At 35.4% G+C, this 25522-nt stretch overlaps 1 protein-coding gene across 1 annotated transcript in view; it reads left to right on the top strand.

Annotated features, from left to right (window-relative positions):
• Nucleotides 1-25522, top strand: part of Non3 (Ribosome production factor 2-like protein Non3) — a 106043-nt gene that overhangs the window by 69616 nt on the left and 10905 nt on the right. The window contains exons 7-8 of the mRNA XM_090411804.1: nt 6582-6684; nt 10686-10830. Of these exons, the coding sequence (XP_090267930.1) occupies nt 6582-6684; nt 10686-10830 (248 nt within the window). The remainder of the gene's footprint in view (nt 1-6581; nt 6685-10685; nt 10831-25522) is intronic.

A 25522-nucleotide genomic window follows, 5' to 3' on the forward strand; every position in this document is an offset into this window, starting at 1 on the left:
AAATAAGCTATTCCAAATGCTACAGTTGTATGGTGTCAATGGAGCATTATATCAAGCAATAATTAGTCTTTATTTGAGTTGTAAATCAACAGTCAGAATTGAAGGAAGAACAGGAAGATGGTTTAATGTCAAATCTTGTGTCAGACAAGGATGTACATTATTCCTTCTGTTGTTTATTATCTATATTAATCACATTATGAAGGAAAGTGGTATTAAACCTGATATCAAAATTGGAGATATTAATCTCAGTTCTTTACTTTATGTGGATGATGTTATACTTCTAAATACAATAAATCTGGTACAAGTCTGTAAGATTCCCTGACTAAATTAAATAACTGTTGTAATAGATATGGTATGAGGGTCAGCAATAACAAGCCAAAGACATTGAAAATAGGCAGAAGCATTGAAAATATCAAGTGCATTGTGAATGGAGAATCTATTGAACAAGTAACACATTTCAGCTACTTAGGCACGATTTTTAGTGAAGATGGTAAATTAAATATGGAAATAGACAACAGAATCAACAAAGCTGGTATGTTAGGAAGTCAAATGAATTAATTTTTATGGAATAAGAGAGAAATTAGTCAAAACACTAAATTACTGTATACAAGAAAGTGTTCGAACCAATTTTAACTTATGGATATGAGAGCTGGATTAGAAATAAAACTTGACCAAAGATTAGATTGCAGATATAAGATTCCTGAGAAAGATTAGATATCATATTAAAATCATATATCATATAATATCATATTAAAAACAAGGATATTAGGAAAGAACTTGACATTGTTAGCATCCAGGAATGTGTTAGTAGAGCTAATCTCAGGTGGTATGGTCACTTAAACAGAATGGGAGAGGAAAGATTAGCAAAACAAGAGTTCTCTTCCAGGTTGGCAGAAAAAAGACCCAGAGGAAGACCAAGATATAGGTGGATTGATATAGTAAAAAGTGCCTTAGAAGGTAGAAATAAAAGATTTGATAATGTTGGAGTCTTGATAGGTAACGGACCGATTTGGAGGAAAATTGTAGATAGGAAGTTAGTAATGATGTAAATTTTTCATGTAGTACTATCATATCCTGTACACCCCCTTAAGGGTACCTGTCAGGAATTTGATGATGATGATAGATTATCTATACTGCTCAAAACAATTAAGGGATATTTTAGTTTCTTGTAAATTATAAAGTTATAAAAATAATTTACTTTTACTTTTATTTTAAAATATTCTTATTATACAACAGTGTAGAACATGCAACTGCATACAAAATCATGTTTCGACAAGTCTTAATGTGTCGTAGCCATATTAGCATGTGTGTGTGTGGGGGGGGTATAAAAGCGTGGCTTGTTGCGCTCACTTCCACAGTGCATAATTATCACTTCAGTTGTAAACCTGTGTCACCTACCATCCATTATTTTGTTAAAAATGGCAGAACAACATGATATCTCAGAATCCATGGCTTTGAGAGCCATTGGTCGATTAGAAGCTGGACAAAAGCAGCAAGTTGTCGCTCAAGTGTGTCGTGTATCTCAAAGCTTAATTTTGTGACTTTGGAATCGCTTTCTGGAGACGGGAAATGCTCAAAATTGTCTTCATGCCATAGGTTTATATGCTTGAAGACCAATGGTTTGCATTCCACTTACTGCAAATCACAAAAGAGTCCGAAGAATTTGAGCAAAGGAACACTGCAGCTGGGCAAATGAGGATTGGGCTCATGTACTTTTCAGTGACCAGTGCAGGTTCAGTCTGCAACCAGATAACCAACGTATCTTGATATGGCATGAAAGGGGAACAAGAAATAATCCACAGTTTGTTCATGAAAGACCCCAACATCAAGGTTGGAGTTTGATGTTATGGGCTGGAATAAGTATAGGTGGCCATACTGATCTCTGTTTTATTAGAAATGGTTCCTTAACAGCCCAAAGGTATTATGATGAGATTTTGGAACCTATAGTTCGTTCATATGCTGCTGCTGCAATTGGCCAAGAATTCATTTTTATGGATGACAATGCTTATTACACTGTGCAAATTTGGTACAAGAGTGGTTTGAGGAAGAAGGTATTGAACGAATGAACTGGCCTGCCTGTTCACTGGATTGTAATCCAGTCGAACATGCCTCGGATGCTTTAAGTAGGTGCATTTCTTCGCGACTGGGCCACCACGATCGCTTCAAGAGCTCAAAATTGCTCTCTCAGAAGAGTGGGGAAATATCCCACAAGAACTGCTTGATCATGTTATCTGGTCCATGCAATCAAGATGTACTACTGTTTTGGCTGTTAATGGAGACCATATGCCCTATTAAAAATTAACAAAAGCGTTTTTGGCTATTCTTGTTAAAATTATTTCATGCTAAAATGTTAAATTTGTAATAAATATTGATTATTTAAACAATATCTCATCAATTACATCCTATCCATAAGTAAGAAATATTTATTCATATATAAAATACCTAATAGTTATAATTATTTGCAGAAATTTATAATTGTTCAACAGAAACTAAAATATCCCCTAAATTGTTTAGAGCAATGTATTACATGTCATGCATACTGTATATACTTTTAAAGTTAACATTGAACTAAATGAATGCATTGATTGAAAATTTATTTATTGGAAATGATAACTACAATTTAATTTAAATGCATGTATGATATGAAAGCTGTGCATATTTTCTGTTTTTTTTTTTTTTCAACTAATGTGCCATAACTATAACACGGAATGACAGCTAATTTTTATTGTTTCATGACTGAAGTGTGTTGCATAGTGAAGCATGTACGGATGCTTTAGAAAAGAACTCTATAATAATGTCTCTGAAAAGAACCCTATAATAATGTTGTGTGAGAAAAGAGACTTTTGGAACTAAAAAGCAGATATTTATGAAGTCTTTCACATAGAAAGAAGAAAAAAAAAAGAGTTTAAGCTCTGATCACTTTCCCTTAGTATCTCTCCTAATGCAAAGCACATTTCCTTGCAGAGATGTATGATGCTATGCATTAAGGGAAGGGCCACTACCCAGACCGGTTTTGACCTTTATTGAGGTCTCGTCAGTGGGAGCCAGACCCTGAGATACCAAGGTTGAAGTAATGCAGAGCTTATAAATTTTACCTATACAAGTTGCCACAAGGTGCTTTGACCTTATCAAATAAAAATCTTAGTAGTGGCCCTTCCCTTAATGCATAGCATGTTTTGTATTAGGGAAGATACTAACAGAAAGTGATCAGAGATTACTCCACCTTTACGAGTTGTCTCAGACCTGAAAATACTTCAAGTGCAAACTTGACTTACCTGTCTGTTTGCTTACTTGGGAAAAAGGATTAAAACCAAGTTTATAAAATTGCTTGGTATCTTTAATGTATAGTATACCCAAGATAAAAAATTTCTCTCTCTCTCTCTCTCTCTCTCTCTCTATATATATATATATATATATATATTATTTACTGTTCTTTTTATTAAAATGATATGTAGAAAACTTAACTTACAAAGGCTATGGGTTCCCCTAAATTTGACCTGATTTTTGTACAAATTAATCTAGCAGTGTGAAAACGTGCTCAGATTTGATATTTTTAGGTTTTATTTATTTTTAAATATCTGATCCACACGAAAGGTTGCAAGAGCTATAGCATATTAGTGCTGTGTGTGTGTGGGTAATGAAAAGCCATTTTTAAATATTTTCCTCATAGTTATTTCTTCTTGAAGATTCCATTCATTTCTTGTGTTAAGTTTTTAGTAGTATTTTTCTATTGGGTCCAGATCTTCACAAACTATTTCAGTTTTTACTTTATTGCTAACTGAAATTTTTCCTTCATTGATAACTCTGCTGATGTCAAAGGAACTGAATCTGAAGTTGCAGTTTCCTCAGACTGGAAATCACTAACTTCAGTTGAATCTTGTTTCTTTTTTTTTTATTATAAAAGGCATTCCACTAAGTCCACAATTATCTTCGTTATTGTATAATGTGTATTTGTTTATGTTGTGTGTGTGTGTATATATATATATTAAAGGGAAGCAATCTTACATGTTAATTAAGTAATACATGTCAGTATTGTTTAACATTAGTAATTTCAGTTGTAAGTGCAGTTTCTTTCCTTCTTTTATAAGCTAATTTTGTGCTGGCTTTTAAGATGGCTAGATAAACTGCTACTACCACTTCTATCAATTGCTTTTTTCCAGTGCTATGTATACAGAGCTCTTATTATTGGTTTGTATATCTGTGGGCTTGATTTTCTATAAACTCCATGTAGAAATTGCCTAGTGGGGGGGGGGCCCATTTTAGTCCTATCTAGTTGTTTATATAATTCCTTTTTATAAGAATAACCCAAATAAATAGTAAATATGTCAGAAGAGTAATGGGTGAAGAAAGATTAGCAAAACAAGTGTTCTCTGCCAGGTTGGCAGCAAATGACCCAGAGGAAGACCAAGATATAGGTGGATTGATATGGTACAAAGTGCCTTAGACGATAGAAATATAAGATCTGATAATGTACAAAGTGCCTTAAGTCTTGACAAGTAACAGACTGATTTGGAGGAAAATTTTAGATAGGAAGTTAGTAATGATGTAATTTTTTTCATGTAGTACTATCATATCCTGTACACCCCCTTGAGGATACATGGCAGGAATTTGATGATGATGAGTAATGTGTTTTGAGAAGGTCAAGGGTATCTGTTAGTGGTGTCTGAATCTCTTCAGGTGAAGATTTTTTTTTTTTTTTTAATTAAGGTTTTAAAGTGAAGGAGTTGACCATGAAGGGAAGATAGTGATTTTGCATGTTGTTTGGCAAGTTTGGGTGTGCTGTCTCCTATCAACTGTTGGATGAAGGGATGTATTGAGGCTTTTGAATTTGTGAATTTTTGTACTCTGAGGATGGTAGTTAGAAATCTAGCAAAATATTGGTAAGATCAATAAATTATTTTGCTCTGGCATATATACCATGAAGCATTGTTATGAATAACATTGCCTTTCAGTATAAACAACACCAGAGGCATCTGGCTTTGGAGAATCATACTATTGCATCACCCACGAATAAGTGCCATGAATAGTTTTGGAGAAACCTGTGTTTTTGCACTTCCATGACATTTCCAAGGCATTTGATTGAATATGATATTGAGGGCTTAAATTGCTATCTTATTGTCTACCTTCCACTACTTTTAATTGGATTGTGAGATTGCTCTTGTGTTATCTCTCTCACATCAGATATTCCTGCTAACTCAGTTATTCCTAAATCAGTAAATTATTTTAAATGATTTCTCTTGTGTTATCTCTCTCATATCAGATATTCCTGTTAATGTAAATCATTCAGCTATTTCAATTCATCCTCTTTCTCATATACAGGGTGTTTCAAATTAAAGTACTCCTATTCAGACCAATCTGTAGAAAGAAAGAAAGGCAATGTTATTCATAACAATGCTTCATGGTAAATGAAATACCCTTAGACTTGGTGATTACACTAACCAGATCATGGGGAAGAGATTTTGATAATAAAAAAAAAGTAATTAAAAAAAATGACTGATAGGGGAAATATGACACTGTAGTGAGAAAAGAGACTGACTCGAGTTGTTCGGCTTGTGTGATGGGTCTCATTTTGCCTGAATGTGCCTTGCTTGTGAAGTGTTTCTATAGAAATGGAGAAAATGCTGCAGTAGCTTTTGTGAGTACAGATGCATCTAAAGACTTTGCAAAAAGGTCCACTGACACCAAATGCAGTGTGACGCATTGTTCTTTGCATTCATGCATGAGATATTTGTTGTTATTCTTTAAACTGTTGTTGATTAGGTTTTATTTTCTTTCTAATTAGCTCAAAACTATGGTTTGTCTATCCTAAAAATGACAATGTATTTTTTGAAATATTGGAGTGGCTCGTTGAAGTGGGGTATTGGCTATTATTGAGTTTTTTTGCTTGTGATTGGCTTCAGAAAAATGAGATATAAGGTGGAATTAATTTTCTTTGAAGTACTTTTTGTAAAGTGAGGAAAAGTGGAGAAAACTGGTTAATAACACTATTTAAAATGAATAGTGTTATTAACATTATTAAAATATATTAAATATTTATGTTATATATTAATTATTAATATATATATGTCAACATTGGTGAGCTTAGTGGCTGTGCGCTTTACAACCATATGCCTGGGGATGTAGTGTCCTAGGTTCGATTCCCGTCGGTGACGTGAGGAGCTGAAGGATCTTCCTCAGCCATAGCCAAGTTAGCCGGTCTTGGGCATGGACAGTAGGGTTTTTTCCCCAGTTTATCCTCTGGGTTTTCATTCCGCAAAGCAGGCAAACCGGCCTTGAGAACTCAATACTACTGACATAGGATACACCGGGGCGTAGGGCTGACCACCTTATCCTGTGAACAGTTTGTGGTCCGATGATTAATAAATCCTCGCCACCGCAAGGTAAAAGAGGGAAAAAGAAGATGAGATGAGATAATATATATATTAATTATTAATATATTAAAATGAATATTTTCAGGAAAAGGAAAGCCAGTAATAGATTTGTTATGATAATATTAAGAGAATGAATAGCACTGAATTTTATTCATTTTTTTTGTATGCATATTGATAGGAAGATCACTTGAGATTTTCTTTTTTTTGCAGATTTCTTCCGTGGACCTGAGATCGATGCTATCAGACTTCAAGGTCTTGAACATGTCATCATGTTTACAGCAGTGGAAACTCAAGTCCATTTCAGAAGTTACAAGTAAGTTTCTCAATAAACCCAATTTATTATATCCCTTTGAGTAATTTGGTTGGAATACGTACATGTTTTATGTATTACATTTTATACTGTGATGCCGTGGAGATTAATATGTTAACAAACTTTTAGCTAGAAATGTGACTATTTATTTGCAAAGAAAGCATGCATATTTTTCACTTGGTGAGCTCATTCTTGCGAAGGAAATGTGCGACTCTCATATAAATGTTTAAATGCTCTGTTGGATCAAAATTTTGATGTGTTTATAGTCAGTATTACTTGAGATGGATTATTATTTTGTTGTTATATACAGATACCCTATCTGTTTGTATGAATGATCTTTGTAAACCATAGTCAGTAAATAACATTTAGATCCGAATTATTTGCCAACCTCAATGTTTAGCCTTGATGAGTAGTAGTTCTGATCAGAAATAAATTCATGTAAGCTATACATAGGTACATTTAAAAAAAAAGTAAGCACAAAATAACAAGAATGGAATATATTTACGAAGTACAATTTTTACTGTAATCAGTATTTTTTTTATACCTGATTACAGTAAATCAGGTATAAAATTACAATAGCCTCACCATATCTACTATATATCTACTTGTATAAAGAGGCTATTAATTTCATACATGACTCAACAGCACCCTCTTTGGTTATGTATGTTACCATGCATTATGGGAAGGGTTGCTATTCAGATTAGTTACATCCTTCAGGGTATAATTTGCTCGAAGGTCTCAGGAATTTGACAAACAGAAAGATTTTACCTCCCCCCTCCCCTCTCTGATAAGTCTAAAGGGATCATTCTGGGATACTGAGATTCTGAGTTAATTCTGCCAGCACTATGCCAAGAACCACACAGCTGCAAGCATAAACTACCAGGTTCAAAACCTCAAGTTTACTGCACCTACAAAGTTTAACAGCATGCTGGAACTGGACTCAAGCCAGTGGTGCAGGAAATGGCTCTGTCCTATAAGTAAGTGGCTTCTGGATGACCTTTAAAATTATTTGTTCAGGGTATCTGAGAGTTCTAAAAACTATGAGTGATATAAAAGATCATTGCCTCATACCTCTAAAACTCCAGGATTTCAATCTGCATAAGACCACACTATATTGAACAGTGGCACTGCACTGTTAGAGGCAAAGCTACTCTGCATTGAAACTTTATTCTGCTCACTACCAGGCTACATCCTTCAGTATTCAAGAGCTAGGTCGAAGGCAGTGACTGAATGACATAAACCAACTTAGCTGTCACCTTCATATGTGAACAGCTAATTCACCTTCAGTTGAAAAGTCCTGATAAAGGTTCTTTGTATCCTAGATGGGATTTGAACTGAGATCTTTCCAACCAAAGGGCTTCATCTATACTGACTGAGCTATGGAGGCTCTGTCATTATTAGGGAGCCCTCATCCAAAGTATTTTAATAATATGGTGATATATCATTTTGCTATTTGTATGTAGAAAATGACTTCTGCATTAATTTAGCTCTCAGTATATACACAGAAGGGAAGGAAGGAAGTATTTATCTGTTATACTGATAAGAAATTGATTAGTGAGTATAAGACAGAATGCTCCTTGATCACTAAACAGAAGTTAATGTACTTTGGGCATATTATGTGAGCAGATGGATCGTTGGAAAAGGCAGTTATGTTGGGGAAGATTGAAGGTGTGAGAAGGAGATGAAGTCCATAAAAGAGTTGGATGGACAACACAAAGGCTTACCAACTTAAACTTACAATTGCTGAAAGAAAAGACAAGAGGTAACCAGTAGTAGTAACCACTCCATGTCCAAAGCAGAAATCCAACAGGTATTTTAACAAAGTTAAAATAGTTGTTGGATTTACTTTATTAATTTTGCTCTTTTCTCCAGATTTTCCCAAAATATTTTTGCATGTCTGACAGTCATTTCCTACTCTGCTATTTTTATCCCCAACAAGGACCAACTTTTCCTTTTTCATGGTGCCAGTTGCTTTCTCTAAAGCATCAAAAAATTCCACCTCCACTTCTACCTTAGTAGAACTGTCTGTAGGACCATAGGCACAAATAAGTCTCATTGTCCAGTTCTCCATGCTGATTTTTGCCCATATCACTCTACCTGATATTGCTTGTCATTCAAGAAGATTAGCCTTGTATTTTGTGTTCAGTACTATAGCTTCACCTTCTTTTCCCTGATTGTCATTGGTATATTCGTGTTACGGTGATTGAACATCAGTTCCATCAGTATTTTAGATTTCTGGTTTTTGCCCAAGAGACTACAATAATGCAATCTTTGTCTATCTCGCGTCTTCAGTCTAAATATTTACTGTGCTCATCTGATTATTCACGGTAAGATTTTTAAAGCATGCTTTTTGTATACATTTAAGAATTACTATAGGCAAAGGTTGATTTGGATAAGACATTCTAGCATATGAATAATATATACTTTCAGATGTCTGTTCCACAGGTGCCAGTTTGTGTAATGACATGTGAAAGGTAAATGGTAGAACCACCAAATTTGGCATTCATCTTACTATTATTATAAACTCAGTATATGAGGTACTCTTGTATCTGAATAATGAAATCTAGAACCATGAGATTTGGTAGATATACTTATCAAATATACTTATATTTGATAGCTTATACTTATCAAAAAGCAACATAAGGATTTGGTTTGTCTCTCCTACAACTTCAGGATCTGACATCTTGCAGATTTTATTTAAACACTAAGATAAGAGAAAGCCTACAGCTTTCTCTTATCATTACTTAAAGGGAAACTTCAACTGAAATTATGGATTTCACTTAAATGATTACAAGGATTGGTTGGATGCTTTACACCAGTGGGCTTGTCTAAACATTTGTGCACTTTAATAAAACAGACTTAACCAGGAAATGTGATTAACAGTTTTCTCTTCCTAATATGAAGTAGTATAAAATTAGGTTAGAGCCTTTGCAGATTTTGACTGGGACACACATAATCCTATTAAGTCAGAATCTTTTGTAGGATGTGTATGACAACGTTTTATTTTCTGATTTCCTTATAATATCTTGACAGTACTATTTACAATCAGCCTGTATTCTGAGCAGTTGTTTTCAGCAGCTATTTGCTGCAAGTAGTCCCACTTGAGTGCTGCTGTACCACAGAAGGATGAATAACCTGCACTCCTTCATTGGAAAAGATTTGGGTTTAATTTTTGTTACTAATACCAGCCACATTTCTATGGAGGATGGGAACAGGTTTTTCAACTGAATGTGTGTTAGTCTCGTGGAGATTTTGGGTCAAGATAATAAGTAGTAACTTCCTCTATAGTACACTCAATATCAACAGTTATTGAGTGCACTTAATAACTGTTACTACCCTTTGGTTGAAAAGACTCAGGTTTGACTCCTGTTTAAGATATAAGGTACATATAAGATATTTATAACAGCTGACTTGGAGCGACCTTTATTCTGGCCTGTTTTGGCCAAATGGACAGCATGCCTGCTCTCTCCAACAACCAGCAGGCTATGAGTTTGAATCCCACTGCTGTGTGTTGGAATGCTTGTCAATGTCTTTAGGTCATAGATGATTCTCATTGCCAGGTGTAAGACCACCACCCTATTTATTGGAGGCTTGAAAAAGTACCATATTTGGTCTTTGGAGCAGAGGACTAGATTGTCTAACCTAAGCCTGCCTGAAAGGCGTAATAGATTTGTTCTTTACGTGGGTGGGATTCACATAAATAAACTGTAGGCGTTGGTAATCTCATACAGCATGCTATCGTATTTTAAAAAAAATTTTTTTTTTCTTTTTTTTCCCTGGAAAAATAATAAACGCGTATTACACTATGGGAGAGATAAATAACTGCTCTACCATCATAGAAATTTGGCTTATAAAAACCAAAGTTACTTGGTTTTGTCTTGCAAATAGACAAATGAGTTTTGGAACTTGACCCAAGTGTAGTAATGCATATTATGTGTTGTATTCAGAACTCCATAATTCTTTCTATACTTTAACCCCCCCCCCCCCCCCCCTCCTGATTTCAGAATTTTTATGAAGAGATCAGGAACCAGAACTCCAAGGATAGAACTTCAAGAAATTGGGCCTCGTATGGATTTTTGCTTAAGACGAACAAAATTAGCTTCTGAAAGTTTGTTTAAACTAGCAAGGAAACAACCACAGCAAATCCTGGTGAGTGTTCCCTGCTCTTCTTTTATTGTATGCCTCATTTGTATTGTATATAGTTTTGCTTCTTTATAACTACCTTTCTGTTTATTCAGAAGCATAATAATACAAAACAATGTCACCAAACTTAATAAATATGAGAAAGTATTTCAGTTGAATATAGTTCATAATATGATGTCAATAAATTTGATATAACCAAAATACTTCAGAATAAAATAAATTTTGCTGCACATAAAATTGTGTTTTATACTTAAGGCATTTTATATAGATGTGTATTTAATTTATTAATGGTTAGAGTAACTCTTTTGATAGCTAGTAATTATTCAGTTAGTATTAGAAACTAATTATCTGTTACCATACTGGCCATGAAGAGTTTTTAGTTTTATCAGAATGTGGATGTGAACCATAGGATAATTGATGACTTGTTCATGTTATTTCAGCTATATCCATTATGTGATAATCCACTTAAGCAAATGTTCATCTATGCATCTTGGTTACTGAAAGCAAGAAATGCATAGTACAGTAAACGTGGTAACTCAATTTTGAATAGAAGTATTTTAGATAGACTAAACATATATGGTACATTTTTATGTTTCTAGTCCTTTTAACATAATAGTTAATGTCCTGTCCTGTTCAGCATCATCATCTCCATCCTACCTTTCCTTCCTAAGTGTCTTCCTTCCTTTCTTTCACTTGCCATTAGTTCTTCCCGCTAATAAATCTTTTTTTTGAATACTTTTGTGTCTCCTCACAATATTACCCATACATGATATTTTTTTTTATGTTCTTTTTTAGTTTCAATTTAGTACCTGTCATCTCCAAAACTTCATTTCTCTTCTGAATTCATGAGATCCTCAATGCTCTTCTGTATGTCCACATCTCAAAAGCATCAGTTCTGCTGTCTTCCTTGTTTATTGTCTGTTTCTGCTCTGTAGAGAAAAGTAGACCAAATGAAGCATTCAGTTATTCTTAATCTAGCTTTTTTGCTTATTTCTGTTGATGTTAGTATATTCTTCATTCTCTTAAAGGTTGATTTTGCATTTTCCATCCTCTGCAGTTGTGTTCCTAAATTTGTTCTCTACTTTAATTTTTGACTACTTTGGGGTATATTTTTCTCTGCTTACTGTCATAACCTTAGTTTTACTGTGTATATTTATAATCATTGAAAGGCTTAGTTGTTGATTATTCATATTTGTGTTTCATGGTATGAAAAATAAATGAAATGAAATGAAAAAAAAAATTATTGAACTTACTAGTATTTCGCTGGTTTTCTACCCAGCATCATCAAAGCACAAATAGCTGAGATAAGCACAACATTAAAATGTTAGAAACAAATCAATTTGTAGCTGACACAGAACTAATGTTCTAAGAAGATGCCTTCTATGGACTGGTTAACCATAAAGTTAATTTGGAGAAGTCAGGCTATCTGGTCTCATAATGACTGTCTCCCAGATCTTTGGCAAATTAATGCAGCCATACTTGTTGAGGTTGGAGGAGTGCTTCATAGCATCTGCTATGAAGCACTAACATGAATGAACTCTGTATGTTTATTTATATTTATTTTTCTAAACTTCTGCAAGTCTTTCTCAGCAATCAATAAAGTAATCATCTGCATAATGAAGATTATATTTCTTCCCCCTGTTTTTATTCCATCTAGTTCTTCCATACTTTCAAAATTTTTTTAACTGTGTAGAGATTGAACAGAAGAGGAGAAAGCATACCACCCTGCCTGACACCTTTTTTGTATTTGGAAAGTTTCTGGCAGTTCATTGTTAAATTTTATGTTTTCAGTTTGGTTCCAGTATATGTACGACATCAGTCTTTTATTATGCCTTTTCTGTATTAATTTTTTATGCCGAACACTATCAAATTCTTTATTATAATCTATAAAACAGATAACATCCTTCTGCATCTCCAAGTTTCTTTCTAGTATTATTCTGATATTGAAGAGCTGCTCCCTTGTTCCGCTGTTTCTTAGAAATTCACTCTGGACATCCTTTATTTCTTTTTTAAATAACGAAACCTGTGGTGCATTCATGATTAAAAGAAACACGTATAAACCACAGTGAAAATTATTTAATTGTAAATATTTCATCCTAAGTATCTTAGGACATCATCAGTACAGTATTTAAACAAAAATTAGGAATAACATACAGTTAGGGCGCATGATTACAATAGAATCTCATGAAAACGTGCATAACGTGCTAAAGTAGTACAAAAAAAAAAAAAAAAAAAAAAACCGTTAATTATTTAACACAGTTTTGTATGATAATTTCCCATACTTTAGGAATAGTAAGAATGTCGTTGCGGTTTAGGTTTGGTCTGTGTAGTAGGGCTTCAGAACTTTCTTTGTATAAATGTTCATGTTTAAATAAAGATCTATGTAAAAGTTTAGCCTTTTCCCAATGGATCCTATGGTTTGGATTTTCAATTCCGTGTTGAGAGAGGCCAGATTTCTGCGGTTTAAGAAGATGAATGTGGTCTTGATGTTCCGAGATGCGTTTCTGAACAGACCTACCTGTCTGTCCAAAGTAAGATAATTTGCATGAGCATGGAATCTCATAAACATCAGGTAACATCAAGGGTGAGAATTTGTCCTTAGGAGAAGGTAATAAGTTGTAAATTTGGTTGATAGGTTTGTAAGTAGTGGCAAAATTGTATTTCTTCATAATTTTAGAAAGACGTTCTGAGATGCCTTTAATGTAAGGTATGGGAATCCTATGCACTTCTTCCTGTCTGGTTTGATGTATGCAGAAGTGACTGATGATTTTTTTGAGTTGTTTTGGGATTATCAAAAATACAGCCATCCTAAATGGATATAATCCCATTTAGGATTCATGAAAACGTGCATAACGTGCTGAAGTAGCACAAAATCAGAAACGCATCTCGGAACATCAAGACCACATTCGTCTTCTTAAACCGCAGAAATCTGGCCTCTCTCAACACGGAATTGAAAATCCAAACCATAGGATCTATTGGGAAAAGGCTAAACTTTTACATAGATCTTTATTTAAACATGAATGTTTATACAAAGAAAGTTCTGAAGCCCTACTACACAGACCAAACCTAAACCGCAACGACGTTCTTACTATTCCTAAAGTATGGGGAAATTATCATACAAAACTGTTAAATAATTAAAGTTTTTTTTTTTTTTTTTTTTTTTGTGCTACTTCAGCACGTTATGCACGTTTTCATGAGATTCTATTGTAATCATGCGCCCTAACTGTATGTTATTCCTAATTTTTGTTTAAATACTGTACTGATGATGTCCTAAGATACTTAGGATGAAATATTTACAATTAAATAATTTTCACTGTGGTTTATACGTGTGTTTCTTCTAATTATCCTTTATTTCATTTGCTATTTTTGATTTTATTCTTTTCCATAATAGTAATTTATTGCATGGCTCATTACTTTATTTGCCTGTAATCTTTACATTCAACTCCAGACTTTTTTGGGGGATATTATAAAGATAGAATTCCTCAGTTAGGAACATATTCACTTTCATAAATATGGTTAAACAGGTTTCCTTAAATTTTCTATTCAATTTTCTTCTATTCTCTTCTACAGACAGAAGACCGGCTTCAAGATTGTTGAACTCTGGCATTATTTCTCTTTCTCTCTCCTCATCTCTGAAAAGATCTAAAATGTATTCAGCCCATTGTTGTTAACTTCTCTTTCAAGTAACATTTTGCAGTCATTACTCTTGATTGAAAAGATATGGGGATCTTTCATTCTCTTGGTTGTCATTTCATTTTTTTTTTTTTTTTTGGAGTACTACTTGTAGGCCTATTTCCTTGCATTTATTTAATAATTTGCTTAATAAAGCTATGTTTCTTTGGTCTCTCTGCATGCTTTCTTTATTATAATGTTTAAAGATTTATATTCTAATTTATTTTTTGCTCGTCTTTTGTTGAACAGATTTAATATACTTTCTCTTTTGAATGTTCTTGGGGATACAGTCATAGGCAGTATTTTTAACACTCTTTGAAACTTTTCCATTCTTTTTCTATCTTTAGTTTATCAATCAGTTTTCATTTCATGTTGTAAATGAAACTAATATGTTTAAAACAATCTTTTTTTTTTCCATACTTATTTTTAACTTAGTCATTCTTAGGTAATTGAAATCCTGATGAGGTTCTTTGTTTCCACTCATAGTTTTTAGTCTTACTTTTATTTTTGAAAGAACTGGAATGTGATCTGAGTCTATATCTATTCCAGGGTATGTTTTTGTTTGCACAATACTGTTTCTAAATCTTTTTCTAATCATTATATCATCAGTCTGGTTTCTGGTTTTACCATTTGGGTTTTCCCTGTATAATCATCTTTTTTTGATTGTTGAAAGAAGGTATCTGCTGTTATCAGATCATTTTGCTTACAAAACTTAATTAACCTTACACTTCCATCATTCATATCACCAAGTACAAAGTTACCAGTTACTGGGAACACACCTCTTCCTGCAGATCCAACTTTTGCATATAAGTCTTCCATAACAATCAGGTAACCTTTTGTAATTCCTCAAAACAGTCTTCAAAACAATATTTAGAGTTACCTGTGGCATAATAATTAATAATAGTCGGCTTGTCGAGTGCTCCTGAAAAGATTAGTATTATTTTGTGTTAACATTAGATATTTTATTAGAATTTTAAGTAGTATTGTTTGCTTTTTGTTTCTTGGTGTGTCTGTGCAATTTTTGCGTGTTTTCTGTTATTTTAATTATTATTTTTAAGAAAAGATAGCATACACATGGCACCGATAAAGAAAAAAATGGCGGCCAGGTCGCCATGTTTGTTTATGAGTTTTGATGTAAACGAATTTATGCAATGTGCTGTTTGTGAGATATATGCCTTGCGAAGAGCGGTGGGAGTCTGGTTAGAAAGTGATAGTGGAATTAATATGTGTAGAAAGTGTAAAGAGAATGAGGACTTCAAGCATGTTTCGTGTGTCGAGACTGATATCGTTAACGATAGTCAGAATGTAGAAAATGGCGGTGTGCTAGAGAATTGCGTGGTAGTGCCAGATAGGTGTGAGAGCGTCGCTGAAAGTGTAAATGAAGGTAGAAACACAGAAAGAATGGATGATTTGATCGATAATGAAAATGGTGAGATAAATGCGAGTAGCGAAATTGCCCGTTCGAATGGCGCGATACACAGAGCCAAAAGACAACTGGAGCGTATGGAAAAATGTGTGTTGAACGTACCGACAAAAAACCGGTGGAAGTCTGTGACGGCAAATAATAGAATGTTCGTAAACGTCAATAAAATGAAGGAGCGAGTGCTGTATGGGGATTCGCTATTAAGAGGCGTAATAATTGAGAGTTTAACGAAGTCGTACCAGCCGGGTGCGAACATAAAGGACGTCAGCGAATCTATTCGACTGCAAAAACAGAGGGTGAAAGAGATGATAATCGTGGCAGGAACGAATGATTTGAAAGAGGACAAAATGGAAATGATAGAGGATGTGAGGGAGTTGTTTGAGGTAGCAAAAGAGAAGAGTGAGAGAGTTAGGATGGTGAGTATCTTACCGCAGTATGACAGCGAAGTGTTTAGAAGGAGGGCCATAATTGCCAATGACTTTATGCGTGGGTTATGCATGGAGAGTGGTGTGGAATTTGTGGATGTGTGGAATGAGTTCGATGGGCGAAAGGACTTATATAAGATGGATGGGTTACATTTGAATGGAGTTGGTGTACGGAGACTTGAAAGAGTGTTGATGAATGATGTGGAAGTGGATGTACAGACTCAGGGAAACTAGATTTATTAAGAGGGGGGAGTAGATATGCAGACTTTAGGGGGGGCAGTTAAGTGTATGAATGAGTATATTATGCCCGGGCGAGTACGACGGACAACAAATCAGAATGGGATAGTTAGTATAAGGCAACAAAGTAGGGATGGGACAAATGGGCTTCTGCGATTCATGTACACTAATGCCAGGAGTATTAGGAACAAGAAGGAAGAGTTTTTGGCCATGGTTGGCACTTCCAGGCCAACAGGTTGTCGGTATTAGTGAAACATGGCTGACAGAAGATGATAAAGCTAGTGGGATTGAATGCGATGGGTATAGCGTGTTCAGGAGTGACAGGGTGAATAAAAAGGGGGGAGGAGTGTTATTGATGATAGCTGATGAGCTTCAGCCAACGAGTATAGAAGTTGAACTGCAGGATGGGGAAAAAAGCACATTTGAGGCTGTTTGGTGTGAGATGGAATCTAGCAGAACAAAATATACAATTGGGTGCTGCTATAGACCTGGTGATGGAGTGGATGGTGGGGATAGTATGCATAAGCAAATAGAAGAAATGAGTGGAAGGAGGGTAATTATTATGGGTGATTTCAATTATGGTAACATTGACTGGAAAGAGGAGAGGGCACATGGGAGGAAGGAATTGGATTTTATGCAGTTATTAAGGGACAACTATCTACGGCAACATGTATTGGAAAATACCAGGGGGCAGAGAGTGCTGGACCTAGTAATTGCAACTGAGAATGTAGCTGTAACGAACATGATCATGTTGCCACCAATTGGTGAGAGTGACCATAAGTTCATGACTTGGGAGGTGGCTAAAGGAGTCGAATTTACAATTAAGACAGGGTACATATGGAATTACCGGGCTGGTAAGTATGACAAGCTTAGGTGTGTGCTTGGCTCAATGCCATGGCATGTAAAACTGCAAGGGCTGGATGTTGATAGTGCATGGGAGGTGGTTAAGAACTGTTTGCAGGAGGCAATGGTTGACTGTATACCAAGAGTCCGAATAATAAATCAAGTAGGGGTTAAATGGATGAATAACACTATTAAGCTTCAGCTGCAAAAAAAGAAACAATTGTGGAGGGAATTTAAGGAGAAGGGTGACCATCAGGTGCAGGAACAGTATAAAGCTCAGGCCAGGATGGTAACAAGGGTGGTAAGAAAAGCAAAAGCAGATTACGAAAGGAAATTGGCCATGCAGGCTAAAGAGAATCCCAGACAGTTTTTTCAATATGTTGCAAGTAAAAGGAAAATGCTCATGGTAGACTGATCTTAAAAAATGCTGAGGGTAGGGAGGTAACCGAATCAGTCAATGTTGTGGAATTACTGAGCGAGCACTTGCAAGAGTATATCATCCAGGTGGTGACTTTGCAGAAATGGAAGAACCAACAGCTTATACTGGAATTGTGATGAATGAAGTAGAGGTAACTAGTCTATTACAGAACCTCAATGTCAATACATCTGTGGGATTGGATGGTATACCAGCTCGTGTCGTACGTGAAGCGGCCAAAGAATTGTCAGTGCCCTTGACCATTTTGTTTAATTTGAGCCTCAGGACTGGGTCAGTCCCAAGGGGGTGGAAAGAGGGGAAAATAGTTCCACTGCACAAAGGTGGTTCCAAGGCTGCTGTTGAAAATTACCGGCCAATCAGCATAACAGGAATCATTATCAAGGTCTTAGAGAAAATAGTCAAGAGGAAAATACAAGATTGGATAGAAGAAAATGGGATACTGTATCAGGGACAGCATGGTTTTGTGAAGGGTAGGTCATGCCTCAGTAACTTGCTCACGTATTATAACACAGTGACGGCTGAACTGGATAAGGGTAATGGGTTTACAGTGATTCTACTGGACCTTGCTAAGGCCTTTGACAGGATACCACATGGAATTCTAATCAGTAAATTGCAGCAAATGGAAATGGACATTGGGTTGGTGAGATGGATAGGAGGGTGGTTGAAGGAGAGATATCAGAGAGTGGTTTACTTAGGAGTAGAGTCCACAAGACGGCCTGTGACTAGTGGTGTGCCACAGGGATCTGTTCTTGGACCACTGCTGTTTAATTTGTTCATAAATGATATAGGAAAGGATCTGAGAGGAACAGTTCAATTGTTTGCGGATGATGCGAAGTTGGGTAGGGCAATAGTGAATGCAGATGACGTCAAAATTTTGCAGGATGATTTGGATAGATTGGAGGTCTGGGCTAGGGAGAATGGATGTCAATTTAATGTGGCAAAATGTAAGGTTATGCATTTTGGGGTGAAAAGATTGGAGGCAGTTTACTGCATTGGTGGAACCGTGCTCCAGGAAATTGATGAGGCACGAGATTTAGGAGTGTTGGTGGATAAGGAATTGAAATTTAGGGGACACGTTGCAAAAGTGGCCAAATCAGCTCATCAAATCACTTGGTTGCTGAAGAATCCGTTGACAAGCAGGTTATTGTTCCTCTGTATCGAGCCTTGATAAGACCCCATCTCGACTACTGTGCTCAGATTTGGTCACCTAGGTTTCTTCTTGATGGGGAGGAGGTGGAGAGGATCCAGAGGTGAGTGACCAAGATGATAGCAGGTCTGTGGAATGAACCGTATGAGAACAGGTTGAGGATTTGTGGGTTGCAAAAATTGGTTGATAGGCAGAGGAGGGGAGATATGATTGAGACATTCAAATTACTGAAGGGTTTCTATAAAATTAATTCAGAAGATATTTTTGAGAACAGGGCTGGTTGTGGGAGGACTAGGGGACATCCATGGAAACTGGGCAAAAGTGTGGTTAGTAAAGGTGTTAGAGCTGGGTTCTTTACTTTTAGAGTAGTGAATGAGTGGAATGCGCTCCCTGAGTCTGTGGTGGATGCTGTGACAGTGAATGAGTTTAAGGCGAGGTATGATAGATACTGTATGAATGTCAAACAGTTGTGATGAATATGATTGAGGCCTCCCTCGATGAGTCTAATGACTCCCTGGAGTTGCTCGTAATAATAGTAATAGTAATAATGGAACACGTATTCAAAACAATATGTTTTCATAGAATTTCTCACTCTCTTCATCAGGCCTATCTGTGTGGAGTGCATAAACTCCCACAGTTGATACATTGGTAGGATGGGCCTTAAGTCTTATACAAAGTATCCTGTCATTTATGGGGTTATAACCAAGAAAGGTTCTTACCTGAACTGTCTTTAGTATTGCAACTACCTCATGATGCTTTGAGTCACCTCCTGTATAAACAACTAGCTTACCATCCTATCTTTTGAAGTGACCTTCATTCCATCTGGTCTCTGTAATTTGTAGGATATCAATTTTATACCTCTCCATTTCTTTACAGACAATCTCAAGAGCATCCATATGTAGACCCTGAACATTGCATGTGCCTACGTAAAATTCCATTCTAAGATTAATCCTATACCTTCTGTGTTTCTCGTTCACACTGTCACTGATTTTTGTTGGAGACGTCTCAAACAGGACCCTCTGCCCAAGCCCTGAACTTTTATTTTTAGCTCTGATTATTCTGTTCAACAACTGATGCAGCATGAAATGTATTATAAGGCACAGAGTATAGTTAATGGCAGGATAAAATAAGTCATACTGTAATATGAATATTTTCTAAATTTATCATGGGGGGGGGCATTGATTTCAAAAAATGGTTATAATCATTTACTGCACATAAATAGAAAAGCAGTGCAAATCAGTATTTTTTTCTTTTTTGTCACTTACTTAATTATGTGTAGCTGAAAGTGAAATTTTTTAGCTTCTGAAGAATTTTATTTCAAATACTTTCATTAAACAATTACATGTATCTAAGTTGAAAATGTTCACTGTTCTGAATTAAGTTCGGTTTATTCACAGTCCTAGTAAGAAGTCACCCCATAAATTTTTTTAGTTTTTGTACATGGTTTTTCTTTATAGAAAGCAAAACTTTAAGATTTTCAATAAAGAATAATTAATTTTCATTAAAACAGAGTTTTATTCTTAATTGAAAAAGAATTTTTTGCCATATTTTTTGCCTTATAAAATGTGCTTTTTTGTACCTAAAATTTATTTGAAAATTAGGATGCATCTTATACACCTATGTGTTTTATATGTATGCACAGTTAATGGTACATCATTGCTTGTCGGTAACACATGATCAGTTTGAATAGTTGCGTGGTTGTTAACGGTCCGCATTTAAACTAGTATTCAATACATTATTACATTTAATTATTTTTTATAACCCATGGATTCTGCATTTAAGTATAGTCTGTGTATGAAAAAAAGAATGGCAATAGGACAGCATAACAACACTTTGGGTTCCGCATACAGAAAAATGGTACGAACTTGGAGCAAACAAGAACAGCAATTAATAGAAGCAAATTATATATTAAAAAAAAAAAAAAAAAAAAAAAAACAGTCTCCACATAAAACCAGCAAAAGGGCCAGAAATTAAAACTTGGATAATGGATCAAAGAAGATCAGGTGCTGTGCAAAAAAAAAAAAGATTATTCAACGAGCAAAATTATTGGCGACAAAAAGAAAGAAATATCATCGATTTTACATGGTCACCATTATGATGCTGTAGATTTATGATGAGAAATGATTTATGCATGCATGCATGCATGCATTATTATATGTTAAATTTTTTAAACGGATAATGGATTAAAAATTAATATTTACATGAAAAATTTGATGCATAATTCGTGTGTCTTATACTGCAAATAATATTTTTTCCCCAAAAATATGACATGATAAACGTGATGTGTCCAATACAATGATTCATCTTATAAGGCGAAAAATACGATAATCTTTACAGTATCAAACATTTTAAATAATTTTATCAGCAGAATTTTGAGTTGCACTTCTCCTTTTAGCTCTTACTTAATATTTCTTCATTTGGTATTGGAGGACTATCTTCAAGATTGTTGAAGTCTGGTACAATTTCACTACAAATAATGCAGTCACTGTGCTCTATCATACGTGCATCTATAACATCCACCATGTGAACTACTTCCATGCTGCATTTGTGTGACAGATTGTAACACTACTCACTGTGGTAGAACTAGACTGTTACTGTCTAATCAGTGATGTGTAAACCTTTCTGTTGCACTTAAAGAATATGAGGCATTCCTTTTTGATTGCCTCTTGTATGCTGGCCTCATAGGCTTACATTGCTCTGGCCTAATCACCAAATACAAATAATATCATAAAAAAATTGGAACCCTCTCCTAAAAATTGCCTCTTTTATGGAATTCTATGCTTAAATACTACAGTTGATAAAATTAAGTATTTACTGTTACTTAAGAGTTCCATAGGAATCACTTCAGTATTGGTCATCATCATCATCAAATTCCTGTCATGTACCCTCAAAGGGTGTACAGGATATGATAATACTACATGAAAAAAAAATTACATTATTACTAACTTCCTATCTACAATTTTCCTCCAAATCAGTCTGTTACTTGTCAAGACTCCAACATTATCAGATCTTATATTTCTATCGTCTAAGGCACTTTGTACCGTATCAATCCACCTATATCTTGGTCTACCTCTGGGTCGTTTTGCTGCCAACCTGGCAGAGAACACTTGTTTTGCAAATCTTTCTTCGCCCATTCTGTTTAGGTGACCATACCACCTGAGATTAGCTCTGCTAATGCATTCCTGGATGCTGACAATGTCAAGTAGTTCTTTCCTAATATCCTCGTTTTTAATATGATATTGCCATTGATGCCATCTGTTCATGCCTATAATCTTTCTCAGGACTCTCATATCTGCGGTCTCTAGTCTTTGGTCAAGTGTTTTACTTCTGACCCAACTCTCAGATCCATAGGTTAAAACTGGTTTGAACACTGTCTTGTATACAGCTAATTTAGTGTTCCGACTAATTTCTCTCTTATTCCATATGAATTTATTCAACTGACATCCCACCATACCAGCTTTGCTGATTCTGTTGTCTATTTCTATATTTAATTTACCATCTTCAGTAAAAATTGTGCCTAAGTAGCTGAAATGTTTTACTTGTTCTACAGGTTCTCCATTCACAAGACAGTTGACATTTTCAATGATTCTGCCTATTTTCATTGTCTTTGTCTTTTTATTGCTGACCTTCATACCATATCTATTACAACAGCTATTCAATTTAGTCAGAGAATCTTGCAGACTTGTAGCGGATTTATTTAGAAGTATAACATCATCCGCATAAAGCAAAGAGCTGACATTAACATCTCCAATTTTGATATCATGTTTAATACCACTTTCCTTCATAATGTGATCCATATAGATAATGAATAACAGAGGGGATAATGTATATCCTTGTCTCACACCAGATTTAACATTAAACCATCTTCCTGTACTTCCTTCAATTCTAACTGCTGACTTACAACTCAAATAAAGACTAAGTATTGCTTGATATAATGCCCCATTAACACCATATAACTGTAGCATATTGAATAGCTTCTCTCTTGGCACGTTGTCATATGCCTTTTCCAAATCGACAAAACTTAAATACAGATCTTTGTTATATTCCCATGCTTTCTCGACTATTTGTCGTAAAGTGAAGATCTGATCCTGACAGCCTCTGTTTGGCCTGAATCCAGCTTGTTCTTCACCAAGCTTTTCTTCCACAATTCTTCTCAACCGTTTCTCAAGTATACTTGCATAGATCTTGCCAGGAACACTCAGTAGGGAAATACCTCTGTAATTCTCACATTCAGTTTTATTTCCCTTTTTATATATGGGTACTATGAGAGCTCTACTCCAATCATCGGGAATTCATCCCTCTGTCCAGGCCTTCTGAACTATGCAGTGCAGCCACTGTAAGACTTTTATACCACCATACTTCAGCATTTCTGGTCGAATATCATCTACTCCTGCTGCCTTTCCACATTTCAAGCCTTTGATGGCTTTTTCTACTTCAAGTATGGATATGTATTCCTGACTGCATGCCTGGGCAGTGTTTTTTACCACTGTGCTGTCATCACTGCTTGTTTCATTTAGCAGTTTTTCAAAGTAATTACTCCATACTTCAAGGATATCTTTTTCTCCCATTTTCATCTCACCTTTATCATCTCTAACTCCTTTTACAGCACTCTTTCCTCCATTCTTAAGCTTCTTCAACAACCTCCAGAATATTTTGCCACCTTCTTGATATTTATTTTCTATTTTATTCTTGCCAAAGTCCTCCTATGACTTTTGTTTAGCTAGTTTTACACAGTGTTTAGCATTCTTGCATTTGTCTCTATATTCTCTAAGAGCACAAGCTGACTTATTTGACAGGAACTTTTGATATGCTTTCTTCGTTTCCTTCACTGCCTCTTTAACTTCCTGTGTCCACCAGGGAGTTCTGATTTTTTTATCCTTGCAGACAACCTCACCACATGCCTCTCTGGCAGAATCAATCAATGTTTTCTTCAGAGTTTGCCACTGAATCTCCAAGGTTTAATTCCTGTTCTCAAACTCTTTCATTTTTTCTTCAATAATCTTTGTGTATTTTAGTCTACAGTTCACATCTGAGAGCTGCTCAACATTTATTCGCTTTAAAACTTTCTTACATGTTATTCTTTTCAATATGAAATTCAATTTTATCCTGCTCAAGACTAAATAGTGATCACTTCCAATTTCAAATCCTCTGTACACTCTGGTGTCCTGCAGCTGGGAGAAAACATCACTATCAACAATAACATAGTCAATGAGACTTTTCTTATTCCTAGCCTCTTCTCTCCATGTGAATTTGTGCATATTTTTATGTTGGAACATGGTGTTAGTGATAACCAGTCCATGTCCTGAATAGAAATCCAACAGATATTTGCCATTATTATTAGCTTTGCTCTTTTCTCCAAATTTTCCCAAAACATTTTTGTATGTCTGACAATCACTTCCTACTCTGCTATTTAGATCCCCAACAAGGACCAACTTTTCCTTTTTCATTGTGTCAGTAGCTTTCTCTAGAGCCTCAAAAAATTCCTCCACTTCTACCTTAGTAGAACCTTCTGTGGGACCATAGGCACAAATAAGTCTCATTGTCCAGTTCTCCATTCTCATATTTGCCCACATTACTCTACTTGAGATTGACTGCCATTCAAGAAGATTAGCCTCGTATTTTGTGTTGAATACTATGGCTACTGCTTCTTTTCCTTGATTGTCATTGCCTGAATATAACATTTTGTATTTATTGCTCAGAAAGATCTCACCAGTTTTTGTCTTTTTTGTTTCAGTCACCCCTATTATGTCAATCTGGTACTTATCAAGTTCCTCAGCTAGCTCCATTTCTTTGCCATTCAGGCTTCTTATGTTGATAGTACCGATCTTTAACTCTGGTGATGTTGAGTTGGGGTTTGTTTTCAGATTTGTTCCAGTAGCTGACTTTTCGCTGTTCGCCCTGGTTCCCTGGCCTCTTTTGTATCTAGATTTGTCTTTATGCTAAATGCTCCAAGCACCAACATATCATAAATAGTGTAATCCCCCCCCCCCCCCACAAAAAAGGGGTCAACCAACTAACCAACCAAGAACCAAGAAATAACAACCAAACAAAAGAGAACAGCATGACCAACCAGATGGCTGACTGCCTGCCCAGTAGTAGCTTCTTTTGGATCTTTTGACAGCACTTACATAACATGTCTCACTTGGTTGGTTGAAACATTATTCTGACCCCACCCCAAGATCCTGTTGTTATTGGTAAATTATACAGATGTTATTCTCTTGAATCTGCTACAATTTATTAATCTTTCATAAAATAAATGCTAATTGTGAAAACTTGAAAATGAGCAATATGAAGACAGATGCTATAAAAATAGATAGGAAGACAAGAAAATACCAATGGTATTCTTCTTAGTATTGACTATGTAAAACAGCTTCACTACTAGTTCATGTTTTAATTAATAGGTTTAATTGTAAGACTTATGGTATAGTTGGGAGCCAGTTAATTAAATTTATACCAGAGAGAAATCAGTCAAAAGACTGAGGCAGTAGTATACAAGGTAGTGTTCAAAGCAGTTT

This window comes from Typopeltis vanoorti, chromosome 22 (genome assembly GCF_054136105.1).
Source record: "Typopeltis vanoorti isolate ZY-2024b chromosome 22, IOZ_Tvanoo_1.0, whole genome shotgun sequence".
NCBI lineage: Eukaryota > Metazoa > Arthropoda > Arachnida > Uropygi > Thelyphonidae > Typopeltis > Typopeltis vanoorti.